The following is a 13397-nucleotide window of genomic DNA, read 5'->3' on the forward strand; positions in this document are numbered from 1 at the left end:
TTCAAAGACTATAAAATGACTAGTTTTATTGTGCATTTACAAAGTTGCCATTTAATCTACAATGCGCTTTTTAAATAATGTAAATCAAGATATTTTTATATGAAGTTGTGTAAAAGACATTAAGCCGATCAGTAGTCATTGTGGTGGTTTCAACGAGATTTTACTCTAAAGCATCCGAATTTTGGAGTAAAATTGAAATGCAACGTAGTTCAAATCTTGCGATACAGAATCTTGCCATTGAAATGAATTACAATAATTTATCAAATCTCCTTGTAACAGGAATTATAAAGGTGATATAATTTACAAATATGTATACATTTATCGACATTTGAAATATAAATTATTTTCTATGGACATTCAAAAGAACTTTTGTTACAGTCAGTAGTAAGTTGATCATTTCTTGTCTTTCTTTAAATAAGAAAATTGTATACTTTTTTACTAGACTATTTATAAAACTGATTGTAGATAGTTGAGTTATCCACCTTTTCGTGTTTGAGAAGACTAAATCATGTCAAAGCTCTGAAAGGAAATCATGTTTGGGTGTCTAACGTTTCCGTCGACTTTGCTTCAATGTTTGTGAACGACACTGCTCGCTCTTGGGGTGGAGGTTTCTTCTCAAAGAAATCGCACATTTGTTTCCGGAAGAACTTGATAATAATGAATATAAATCCGATGATGATAATGATGCAGACCACGATGGCAAAGTAGATAGCCCAGTTGGTTGATGCCTTCATTTTGGGACGATTTGCATGGTTTGTGTTCCTATTTGGTGGAGGGGCTGAAAAGAAATTGCCCAATTAAATTAATTAAAAAATCAAATTAAAACTTTAATAAATTATATTCCATAGGACATCATAATGCCAATCATAGAAGTTAAATGTAAAGTTAAAAGGAAATCTTGACAAATGAATGAGAAATTGATTTCTTTCTGTAATAATCTTTTGAAAAGCGACAGTCATTAATATGACACTCAACACAATATAATGTATCAGCAATTACCTTGTGTGGTTGGTTGACACGTATCTGGATAAATAAATGAAAAAGGTACAATAGTTGTAGAAAGGTAGAAAATAAAATAGATCTATAGATTAACTGATAAACAAATAACAAAAATTCTAGAATCAAATTGATAATGCTATTTTTTACATTAAGAAGTGTTAGATGTTTACTAAACGCTTTTACATGTAAAATGATATAAAAATTTCAAATAAAATGCTTAATTTCTATATATAATACCAGTAACAGCTATTCATCATCATCTCTTACCGGTGGTCAGATTGGATTTCAGAGTGAGGAAGTTGAGAGACGGGGATACGTCACTACATGTATCATTAAACAATCGAAATGTCGTCCACTCAGCATCTTGTGTTATTTCCTGTATAAATCATTAATTAAAGTTAACCATTTTACAAATACTGCGTTTAAAAACATCTTTAGGCCCGTGACAGTTACTGTCATTTAACAGTGTACTTATATCCTTTCTATCCTTTTTTTATCAAAACGAAATTATGTTGATAAAATAACGGTATCGTTTATGAATGTAATATCAAAAGAATGACGAAATAATTACCATACAAATAAACCCGTGAGTTGTTGTAGTTTGGTAAGAAACATTTTCTGTCCACGAGTAAAGATATATGACGTCACCAATTTTCCGGTGAAACAAGCAAGTCAGGGACAGGTAATCTGTAGGGAATAAAAAATAAATAAAACTTCACAAGACGAACCTGCACAATTTACTCAACTGAATGTTACTGCAATGATTGGAAAGGTGACTGTGACAGAGTTATGTCATTCAGTCAAATTTCAGTTATAATTAAGTCATATCTAATTGACTGAATGGCAGAGATACATTGCTCGGACGGCTACTAAAATGACAAATGTCTTTGGAATTGTTCTCAAATACATAACTGAACAGTACAGACATTCGTTGCAGAACAGCTTAGTAAAAAGAAAGGGTCTTTACCTGAAATAAACGAGTTGGAATGACAAGACAGCCTTGTTGAGATCACAACCTCTGTGCTCCCTAAGCATCCGTTGATTACGTCATTTCCACAAGCGTTTTGAACCCCATTTTCTTCTACTGTTAGACTCACAAATGAGTTCCTCAGTATGCTCGGACAATTGGTCTTAACAATGGCCTCACTTGTAACTGTAATTCAAAAACACATAATTTTGCATGATCTTACTGACATAACGAAGACGTAATGCATGTAAAGCAATTGTGATCATGTTCATACTAAATGTATATTTTCTTTTAATCATTAAAAATCATACCATACCGTTTTTAATTAAGCTATACATATTGTTCTCCGTATTTAGAGCAGTGCAGACGTCAGTCATGGTAACGTTTAATTCATTAGAATTGGCAAAGACTCGTTCTCCGACCATCGGATCTACAGGTGTCCCGATATAATATATGTAATTATTCTGTGTCACTTGAACGAAGCTCATGCAGGTATACACGCTGACTTTGATTGAAAACACGTCAATATCTTGACTGGACCTGCAAACCATAAAAAACTGATGTTATAAAATGATGAGCGCTGTACAATTCATGAATATATTTCGTACTTTGTTAATGTTTCATGTATATCATAACCAATCACTAAGTTGAAATACGTATACAAGACACAGTCATTTATCGTCCATCTTTTTTATGGTTTTTTGTAAACAATAACATATCACTGGAAATAATTTAAAAGTAAACGGGACAACTATTATTACTTAAACATGTAGTGAGTGCCATTGTTCTCTGAACACTGTAAGTCTATGGAGCTCGTCCCTGGGAGTGTTACGGGGTAATTGTGAATCACTGACTCGCCCATTCTCAGAAAGCCCTTGTCGGAGCTGATCCACACGCCCCTTAGGTCCTCTGGCAACTGGCATGACGATGCAGATTGTGCTGTGATAAAATTCAATAGAATATTTCACATAAAAGTAAGCAATCGATTTTCTACACTTTTAAAGTTCTTTCTTTGATTTTCCAATATTCTGGCATTGTAATCGTATTGAGTAATAAATAGAGTTCTATATATAACACCTGAAAATGGTTTTGATATTATTTTTGTAATAAATTTCGGATTGAGAGAGAGAGAGAGAGAGAGAGAGAGAGAGAGAGAGGGTTTACCTGCAAAAATGAGTTGGGTTACAAGAAATAGCCCCAACATTTTAATCTTTCTCGATGATTACGCCACAGTTTACATAATTTGCAGACCTTTTGCAAAATAAAAAAAACTAAAATGTAATAGACGTAAGCAGAGCAGATATTTTCCTGTTGTCATGTAAAACATGAGTAGTCCCATAGGCGAGTTATTGTGTTGGAAGGACAATGCATAATACACACAGGGAAGGGTTAAAAGTACCCAGTACACATTCATTTTCAAACAATCCATGCATAGTGATTGAACTGATTAAGATAAAAAAACTTCTTTGTATGTCTAAAACATAAGTTATTACGAACTGCCATTTTACTTTTCGTTATTTACCTTTCTCAATTCCCAAGTAGACGTCCCAAAAACCAATTAAAACTGTCGCTTAATTCCGAAGCTGCACACACCGCATGAAAAATATCACCAACCGTTATTTATTAAAAACTTATATTAAAGTTCGAACCTTACATCTATTGAAAAACCGTGTGTACTTTCGTTCATTTTAATGGATCGAGGTTCGGCTATTCAGTTTGGTGAAAGCCTGTTTATGCAAAAGCAAATTAATCGATTAGGTTTAAAGGGAAGATAAATGAAAGCATGCCCGTATTGTTGTGGGCAAGGCTGCAAGGGGGTATGAATTGCAGAATTAAATCCCTGAACAACGAAAATTGAATTAAAAAACGATAAGGAGAAGACAGACAATTAAACGACTTTGTATTGCAATGTGTCTGACTGATGGGGATCGGGTAGATGCAAGAAAGGTAACTCTAAATTAGACGATTCTTCTAAAGTCATGTGGTTAGACCGCTTAGTTCAACTTCTATTGAGGGAGAGCTAGAAATAGTTTCGTGACCCAAACTATGATTTTCATTAATCGATCGGGATTTTTCATCATCGTATTGAACTACTAGTATTTCATATTGAAAATGACCAACGTTCTCTTCACAAGCCACCATTCAAAGTCCCCAAAATTGTATGTTCCAATGTCCCGGTCCCTTGGGGGACACACTTAATACATGCGATCGAAAAAAAATAAATAAAAAAATAAAGCATGTGTTGATGCATACATGTATATTTTATTGACTATATATTTCTACATACCAACACAATGTAATAATCATCGCAAAAACTGTTGAACTACTATTTACTATTTATAATAACGCATTGAAAAATTATTACTGGAGCTAAATTAAAAACATTAAAAAGTTATTAAATATTCAGTTAAATTAAATTAAGGAATAAATTAATGTTAGAAATGTTGTATATATATTTTTAATAAACATTTTTAAACGACCGAGAATTCTTCACAAAAAGTTTCTAACAAGATTCTGATCCGAACGAGACATCGTCATCATCTGTACTGAGGATGGAAATTGTGGAGAACGGACTTCTCGCCCGAAATATGGCGGAATCGAAGCTATACAGGCTTATCCCGTCCGGTCGTCTGGGCATCCGGCCTCTCATATAATCCACGATACTGTCTGTGTAGATACACGTGATCTTTGGAGGTGGGTGAATCGAAAACTCGTCAGTACTGAAGCCTGGTTTGAACAAAGGTACAATTTGAATTGCTCGTTTTGGTCTAAAATAATTAACAGGTCTAGGAGAGTTGATCATAAGGGATTTCTTGGGATCAAAGTGTTGAAGTCCCACTTTTTCTCCCTTTCGAATGTCAATAGGTTTTTCTTCTTTTTTCTTCTTAAGGTAGAGTTTTAGACGTTTAGTCAGCATTACAATGACGACGACCAAGAAAATTATAAATAATCCTAATAATATGAATAGGTAGTTCAAATCAGCAACAAATGGAGCTTCAGTCGTGGCTGAAAAAAATTCAAAACACAAATATTATGTGTTTTTTATTTTTTACGATGATTTCGAGACGAAAATTACAATGATAAGACTTACGTACTGGGGAGTATAATTTGACAGGTGTCTGAAAAATCATAAATTTTGGTGATTAGCTTTATCATAATATGCTTTTGATTTATCATCATTTCAACGATATTCATATGTAAAATGCCTAATGCACCTGTTATATCCTTTAATTCAGCGGATGAACTTGTTGATGGATAGGCTGTAAAATTTACGGAATTTCCACAAAAATTTGGTTTCTCTTCTAAGAATACAGTTCCATTCATGTAGTTTGTAATTTTCTGCAAATATTAGAAAGGCATCAACATGCTTAAAAAAATCGACGAATTTGTCACAAGTGCACTTCCTTTAAATTAATATAAATTAATATATAACACTGCATTTGAAAAAAGGTGTATTTTTATTTTCATGTTTGTCGCGATATGCTCGCAATATGCTGTTTTATTTTTAGCTTTAAGTTTTTATTTTATCTTGATCCTACAAACAGAATATGACTCACAAAACAGGAGAATCTGTATGTGGATGAAGTCAACGTATCATCGTTGTTCCACACTGATAAATACAACTGACTGTCAACAGTCTTTGAGAAGATGCAGGTGTAGATGCCTCCATCTGAATAACATTAAAAAAACCACAAGTAACCATGTCAATACCCAGATAGCCTGGAGAAAATAAAAAAAAAATTAAAAGTTATTATCATAATTAATAATATTTCGGAAAATAAACTAGAATCAGTCGCTGCTCTAAACACAATATTTCACCTGAAAGTGTTTTCTCGGTACAATCTCCTTGCGTAAAGTTGAGCATGGTTTTGTTAGTACAGCCGTCCATTTCCGCCGTCACACAGTTTTCTGTTGTCCCCGAGTGACTTGTAAATGTGATATTACTGTAGACCATCTGTAAGGCATCGGGACAGAGGGTCTGTATGGCGTCATCTTCCACGGCATCTGACAGACAAATGTTATTGTTAATGAATATTTCATTTGATTTGATTTTTTTAAATATGAGGATTTGGTATTTGATCCATTTTCTTAATTGATCATGTAAAATCCGCCTACTGTAGTATGTTCATTAAATGCGTTGCAATTTGCAAAGTTGAGTAGATGTTGTTTTCATAATTTTTTTTATCTAAATTAATTATCTATATAAATGTTGATATCAACAACCGGAAAGGTTGTTTATCACGTGTGAAAACCTACAGCAGCAGTATTGTATACAACATAGTATTATGATGTCCATTGTTAAGTACGTACGTAAGACAAACTTTACAAAAAATACTATAGTTATATAGTAGTTTATACCTTTACGTAACAGTACAATGAAGTTTGACGGATCTATGTAGCTTCTAGTGCAGATATTTTCATATGAGTTTGATTTGTCCTCCGCAATCCCGACCATATTTTCACGGATAAGAGTATCTACAGCTATTCAAAACGTTTCATTCAAGAAAGTGTAACAACAAATGAAACTTTTACACGTACAAAAGAAATCAAACCACAATCTCAATAAAAAAAAACCCAGTTGTTTTCTATTTAAGTCATCAACAAAATAAACCAAACATTAATTGAGACTTGAATTAGACAATGTTTCTATTTCATTTATTTGGACATTGTTAGTTCTATTGTCCTACCTTTGAATACACTGTTATATATTATACATATATATACCTGTTGCGTGGTAGTAATAGTTCAGCTGGTCATTGACATTGTAGATATCCAGGCAAATGTAAAAGAAGACGTTGGTTCCAAATAACACATTGAAATTCATTGACCTGAAAATTTATTAATATATAGAACATACAATTTAAACTTATGAAGGAAGTATGATTTTATGACCTTTTTAAACAACGATGCAAGAGGGTTTGATATTAAGACACAAAGTTGGCGCTTCAATATAACGACCTGTCAAGAAATAAATTTTCTTTTTCTCGAACTCGCCATCATCCACTACGACACATTACAGGGGTTCAATTCTCATTTCGGACGTTTTTTTCCTCTAATTAAGGACAGAAACAGTTTAAAGTCACTTCACTTAAATAGTAGGGGAGATAAATACATTGTCGCATGTTGAATATAGACACGCGCAAACATGAATATGGTTTTAAGAAACACAATTGACATGTGTTACCTTATAGTGAAGCGGTTTGCGTTGACTTTGGTCAGACATGTAAAATTATAGTACTCTATGGTGGGGTTGTTTGGGTCGGCGGAGGGGATGTAGACCTTGTAATTATAGATGGAATCCGTTGTAATGGACAAACTGCCTCTCTCTGCACTCGTCCATTCTCCCATTAAATAAGTCGGAAATGTACAAGTTCCATCTAAGAGAATATTAACAAAGTTGCAACTGTTAGTAAGCAGGGTTCAAAGTATAAAACTCATCCTAAGTCCAAAAAGAGAGTATGAATAAGCCGTACCTACATGTATATGTGAAGATAATTATACAAATCTACATTGTGCGATGAACTAATAATATCGTAGCATCGGTATAACAAAAATACACACGAGAAGTTTACAAAAATACGATTAGGAAATGCATGTACACCTTAGAGCATATTGGATACGACGTCAAAGTTTTAAACGTCCATTTAAATGTACATTATACTCGTTCTCAAATCATTTTTCACCATATTTGGTGTGCATTTGCGTCTGATTTAAAAAAAATGGTTGATATTGTTCTAAACTATTCGAATGTTTAATTTTCTGTCCATTTTAAACGTCCATTTAAATGTACATTATACTCGTTCTCAAATCATTTTTCACCATATTTGGAGTGCATTTGCGTTTGATTTAAAAAAAAAATGGTTGATATTGTTCTTAACTATTCGAATGTTTAATTTTCTGTCGATGTTACATTGTACTTTTATTATACGTCAATTTTAGCCATACCACCATCCTTCGGTGTTTCAAAAACCCTTGATATTACAAACAACAAAAATTTTACCCCAAAAACATTTAAAAAGAACGCAAATTGTAGTAAAAAATGGTACAATAATCATTTTTTTCCAATGAAATTTTGTTAAGGTTGAGGTCAGATTTTCCTAATTTCTAAGTTCACAAAGAAATTAATAAAAAAAAAACCCGTGTTTTAATTTAACATAAATATGAATTAATTTATTATATTTTACGCGAATCTTTTAAATATTTTTTAAAGTAAACATTAGAATGCCTACAAAAATTATTCTTACGCGGCGTTACAGATTTTAAATTAAATTAATATATAAAGAAACTATTTTACCTGAATATGGAATACCTAATCCCAAAATTAGCAATCGAATTAACGAGCATTTAATGAAAAGAAAATTCATTGCTACAATATTCATGATGCTTGAAACTTTTTCCGTAGCCACAGTCACAATTTCGGTGGCAAAACACGAAAAAGGATAAATATGCAAACCTTTGTAGTTATTAGCAACAGGTTGATACAAACATATTTCTTCTCTGGACACCCTTTGTTTCATCGGTTCAACGATACGGTTCTTTTCACCAGCAACAAACTCTCTTTGTTTAAATCTAGGTACGTTGGTTTCAACTTACAAGTCAATGTAGCCATAAAGGCATATCAAACTATAAATAAACTTACACCAAGGAAGGTGAATTTATCAGATCGTTTTCCAGAAGGTGGTAAAACAGTTTGGACACTGATGAATAACTGAATCTATATAATGAATCGTCACATGCCCCATCAATAGTTGTTGAACAGTTAGATTTTTATTTTTATTTTGTATCTCTTATCATTTTCAGAGGTTTTTCATGAAACGCATCTGGTTGCAGTCGCAAATGAGATGTCTATTATTATCACAATACTTGCTCATGGAGACACATATACATTGCCTGCTGCCTAATCCAGTTGTGTAAATATATATTTGCATAATAAAATATGTTCAAATTAAATCAACAATACTTGCTCTTGTGAATATGCAAATCCCAGTATGAAAAAATACATCTTCTATTTGTACTTAAGAAAAAATTATCAACCCTCAGAAAGAGAGTAGTATAAAGTTTCATTATTTTCACTAAGAGGATATGTTCATGACTGATGAGCCTCTCAAATAGTTGTCTCAAACTAGTACTACATGTATATATACATGTTACTAGTACTAAATGTACATGTCACAGCTTGTATGAAAATTTACATACATGTACTTTAAAATGTTTTGTAGGTTTGTGCTGTCTAAAACCATTGGATAGTCAAAGTACATATATTCGTCTTTGTACAGTCGAAGATCTTAAAATTTGAACAATTTGATGGTCTGGTGTGGAAAGAGCAACATTTAAATAGACACATATATTAATTAAGCTAACGTTCTCTCTTAGACAACTAGAAATATATGAACTTCTATAGCTTTACCTTCAACTATTGAACTTCGCACTTTGCAAAGTAATAACATGTGTTTGTTGTTTTTTCTTATGTTAAAATCAAAATAAACGGAATAGTGAACTTTGAACGTTTTGCTATGTGAATAGAGAGGAAACGGGAAATAACAACTGATTGGTTATCATAAATGTCAAGAGCGTTAAGTACAATTTTTGTTTCACAACATATTTCTGATATATCTGACATCAGCCATTGGCATATAATTTTGGTTTAGGAAGAATTTATTGAAATAGATGATATGGTGATTTAGTACGAGCGTTAAAAAACCAACGAAAACTTTTCTATTTTAAAGCTATTTAAAAGAAAAAGGATTTTTTTTCTCAAAAAAATAGTAATTGTTTATTGTTTAAAACGTTAGGAACCGAAAGGGTAAAACAATATAAACCAGCAATAATTACATGTATGGATAAAAAGGGCGTGTGATTTACTGTATCATTTCATGAGTCAGGATTCTGAACTGAACAAAACAAACAAAGCGTTTGGTGTAAGATTTCCTTTGAACAAGTAGAGGGTACAAATAAAATATTTATAAAAAATTAAAACAAAAATGTTAAACGATTTTATTAGATACATACATTACCATATATATGGCTACAGAAATACATATCAGAAGCAGTTCCAATACATCTTAATAAATATTATATTTAATGAACACACCTATTACGAAACGAAACCCTATGTTCTTTTTTTAATTTTATAATATACAGATTGCGGAATAATCTAATAGTCAGAAATTACGTTTTACAGAAACTGATATTGAAATCAAACCAGTAACTTTTATTTTTAAAGTATGATAATATTTTTGATATTGAAGATTATAAATCTGTTTCTGATCAAGGCAAAATATATCGATCCTTATATAATGGATCTAATCTTATTTCCATATTCCAAACAAATTCAAAATTACCATATGACATGATAGATACTTGTGTATGGTTTATTTTGGAGCATTTTCAACTATTTTTAAACGAATCATTCTTGATGTACTCTTTCCTGAATTGGAATTTTCTGGATGATTTCCGCATGATTTACCAATCATGAAAACAACATAAAAATGCAATTGACAGCCTGAACCTAGATCCTATTAAAAATAAACATTTTTGGTCAGTTATATAAGAAATACTTATTGTGATAGTTCATTGTTCAGTTTGAATAAATAATGACGAGACTAGCTTAAACCAGAAATTACTCATACATTCTAGAGATATCACGTGATCAAAACACGCACGTATATATATAAGCAGCGGATATGGAAACTTATTCAACAGTCAAAATGAATATCAACACAGAGAACCTTGTTGCAATTATTTCTAAGCTACAGTACGATTTGGATGTCACTAGGCGAAAGCTACAAGAGGTTTCAGCAGAAAAGGACAATGCATTAAGCAGGTAAAATTGTGTACTGATATGTTAAAAAGATTTATCTCTCTTTTGCTGTTCACTGAACAGGGTTTTTAAATGCAATGTCATTTTGTTTAGGTTGAGCTCCATCGCTAGTGCAAAACTAACCTACAACAACCCAAACATAGCCGACCTGTCTGACAGGAACAGACCCCAGAAACTTGGGGAAATGTTCGGTGAGCTGTACGACAATGAATGGACGGACGCAGTCGATCGTCTCACGGACATCATGGAGGAGAAGAAAGCTATCATACTGCTGAGAGATGTCCTCCAATATATCTATGAGAAAACGAAAAAGGCATCAGAAGACCAGTATCGTAATCTCCAAAATGCCTTATTTCAGGTAATTTGTGAGAATAAAAATGGCATCTACTGTTATTTTATAAGAAACTGTGTGTTTTTACGTGTTTTTGAAACAAATGAAAAAAAAATTAAAAAGTTTTCTTGTTTTCCAGAGGGACTTGAGGAATTCGGAAATGAAGAACTTCATTCCTATATACAAGAAAATAGGTGAAATGCAAAAGGAAGTGGCAGCAATTTCCATTGATAACACAAAGCAGGTAAACAGAACACAATCTTAACCTTTCTTGAATACCCGTCATAGAAAAATTAGATTTAATTAAGAGTATTTTAATGACATACTAATTCTTTCTCATTATTTAGGCCTTAAGAATTGATTCGGATTTCATGCTGCCGTTCGAAAGTGTTATTCTTTACGGTGAACCTTATGTAGACAGATGTGTAGAACTGTGCTGGAGAATGCATATTCAGGACCCTCCCATGATTCTGGACTTTAGTAGTTCATCAGAAATTGTGGACAAAACCATGTTCAGACTTTTCACACGAAGTGGAGAATACGTGGACTTTGTTGTCTGGCCTGCTCTGTTACTGCACGAGAATGGCCCTCTTGTCCAGAAAGGCGTTGTGCAACCTTTGAAGTCAAAATCAACGCTTAAATCTCATTAACCTTCAGACAGTTAACATTTCCTTTTACAGTACCGAGTTATATATGTTGGAACTTGAAAGATCAAAGTCATCTCAACCGTGTAATGTTTACATGTACATCTAGAATTTTTACACTCTAGATTGATGAGGAAAATTGTTGAGGTTCTTGTCAACCGACTAGCAAACACGCAATCGGCAAAACGACAAGCGCCAATTACATATATAATCAGCTGCAATATTCTAATAATGTGCCAAACCATAATATTAATATTTTTAGTTTTGTTATTTTGATATGCTATTGTTAAAATTGTTTCCTTGTTGTTGAATAAAAAAAAAATTACAGTTGGTTTTGTGGTTGATCTTTTGATGTTTTTTGCTCACTATAATCGGGTACATTTCGCCCCTTCTTAATAGCTGCAGGTTTGTAGCACCCGGTCTGAAAAAACTCGGATAGACGACCTTGGAGCTACAGTGCCTCCCATAGAGCTACAGTGCCTCCCATAGTAAAAATCTGCAATTCACGGGGCACAAAAAATTGCGCTAGTTTTGGACTGATTAACCTTATTTCCGAACACATTCTTTACAAATATTCGATTTCAAAATAATCCTCAGACATTCTACTACAGACATGAACATTTTACTTACCCCTGATTTCTATTAAACACCATCACCAGCCCTCTAAATTGAAGTGGTGCATTTTGTTTACATGTAAAAATGGCGACTCTCGAGCTAGACATGAATTAAGCATACTTCAATTTCCAAGGTTGGTAAGCGTGTTTCAGAGAAAGTTTGAGGCAAGTAAAGTACTGATATCAGGAGTAAATTGACTGAAGAATTTAATGATACTAATTTTTTTCACAGAATTTGTGCGAAAATAAGGTTAATCAGTCCAAAATTAGCGCAAACTTCTGTGCGCTGTAAATTGCAGATTTCTACTATGGGAGGCACAGTAGCTCCCAGGTCGTCCATCCGAATTTTTTTCAGACCGGGAGCAGTTTTAAATTACAGACGAATTAAAAAAAAAAAAAAAAAAAAAAAAAAATATATATATATATATATATATATATATATATATATATATATATATATATATATATATATATATATATATATATATATATATATATATATATAAAATCAATATTATACAAAATTGGATCACAAGTTTGGTTTCAGCCATGATCGAAATAATAAATCATGAACTGAGTGACAGGAAATTGAAACAAGTACTCCATGCCCTTTTCCGGGCGATTACTTAAACAGGGAATAATTGTTCAATATTAGTTGCAATATTACTGATCACGAGTAATCATGGGTGATGTAATGTACCTAGAGCCACCTATGTGTTTATAGTTCTAAATATCCACCCCACTACCTGGCGGCGTCTATCAATGAATCAGCTACTTACAATGTTTTCTACCCTATAAGCTCATATATTCACAACAATGTGCTTATACGATGACCTCTTGTGAAAATGAGACATATGTGAGTGAACCAGTTATCACTTGACCTACTAAGGATCAGCTGAGAGTTAACCATATATAGTCTTATGACACACCTGCCTCGCCTGAGTTTAAATGGCCGAGACAAAAAGTAAGGCGAATGAACGATTACGTGTGTCTGCATTGTTGGGTGTCTCACCTGACAATT

The 13397-nt window shown here is 32.8% G+C and overlaps 3 protein-coding genes and 1 long non-coding RNA gene across 7 annotated transcripts; 2 read left to right on the top strand and 2 right to left on the bottom strand.

The window, feature by feature from the left end:
- Positions 1-6: 6 nt before the first annotated feature.
- On the bottom strand, positions 7-3701 carry LOC105321885 (uncharacterized). The gene is made up of 9 exons (XM_011420370.4): positions 3489-3701; positions 3131-3217; positions 2728-2905; positions 2283-2506; positions 1967-2152; positions 1571-1686; positions 1267-1375; positions 1000-1023; positions 7-778 (listed from the first exon to the last, which is right to left on the bottom strand). The coding sequence occupies exons 2-9, from the start codon at positions 3168-3170 to the stop codon at positions 531-533; spliced, it is 1125 nt and encodes a 374-aa protein (XP_011418672.3). The 5' UTR covers positions 3171-3217; positions 3489-3701; the 3' UTR covers positions 7-530.
- On the top strand, positions 2812-9451 carry LOC117681471 (uncharacterized). Its single transcript, XR_004596130.2, has 3 exons — positions 2812-2940; positions 8768-8877; positions 9187-9451. It is a non-coding gene; the product is annotated as an uncharacterized lncRNA (long non-coding RNA).
- Positions 4406-9627, bottom strand: LOC105321891 (uncharacterized). 4 transcript variants are annotated; one of them, XM_034446157.2, is made up of 9 exons: positions 9375-9627; positions 7152-7344; positions 6692-6795; positions 6326-6448; positions 5786-5971; positions 5524-5636; positions 5182-5305; positions 5062-5085; positions 4406-4972 (listed from the first exon to the last, which is right to left on the bottom strand). In XM_034446157.2, the coding sequence occupies exons 1-9, from the start codon at positions 9412-9414 to the stop codon at positions 4470-4472; spliced, it is 1410 nt and encodes a 469-aa protein (XP_034302048.2). In that variant the 5' UTR covers positions 9415-9627; the 3' UTR covers positions 4406-4469. The 4 variants fall into 4 exon arrangements, with proteins under 4 accessions (XP_034302048.2, XP_011418678.4, XP_019920269.3 ...); XM_011420376.4 differs by lacking the exon at positions 9375-9627 and adding an exon at positions 8421-8843; XM_020064710.3 differs by lacking the exon at positions 9375-9627 and adding an exon at positions 8262-8405.
- A 1004-nt stretch (positions 9628-10631) lies between these two features.
- LOC105321886 (uncharacterized) lies at positions 10632-12092 on the top strand. The gene is made up of 4 exons (XM_011420371.4): positions 10632-10790; positions 10881-11145; positions 11258-11362; positions 11466-12092. Exons 1-4 carry the CDS (start codon positions 10651-10653, stop codon positions 11766-11768), a joined length of 813 nt encoding a protein of 270 aa, XP_011418673.3. The 5' UTR covers positions 10632-10650; the 3' UTR covers positions 11769-12092.
- The last annotated feature ends 1305 nt before the right edge of the window (positions 12093-13397 follow it).

Source organism: Magallana gigas, chromosome 2, assembly GCF_963853765.1.
Source record: "Magallana gigas chromosome 2, xbMagGiga1.1, whole genome shotgun sequence".
Classification (NCBI taxonomy): Eukaryota; Metazoa; Mollusca; class Bivalvia; order Ostreida; family Ostreidae; genus Magallana; species Magallana gigas.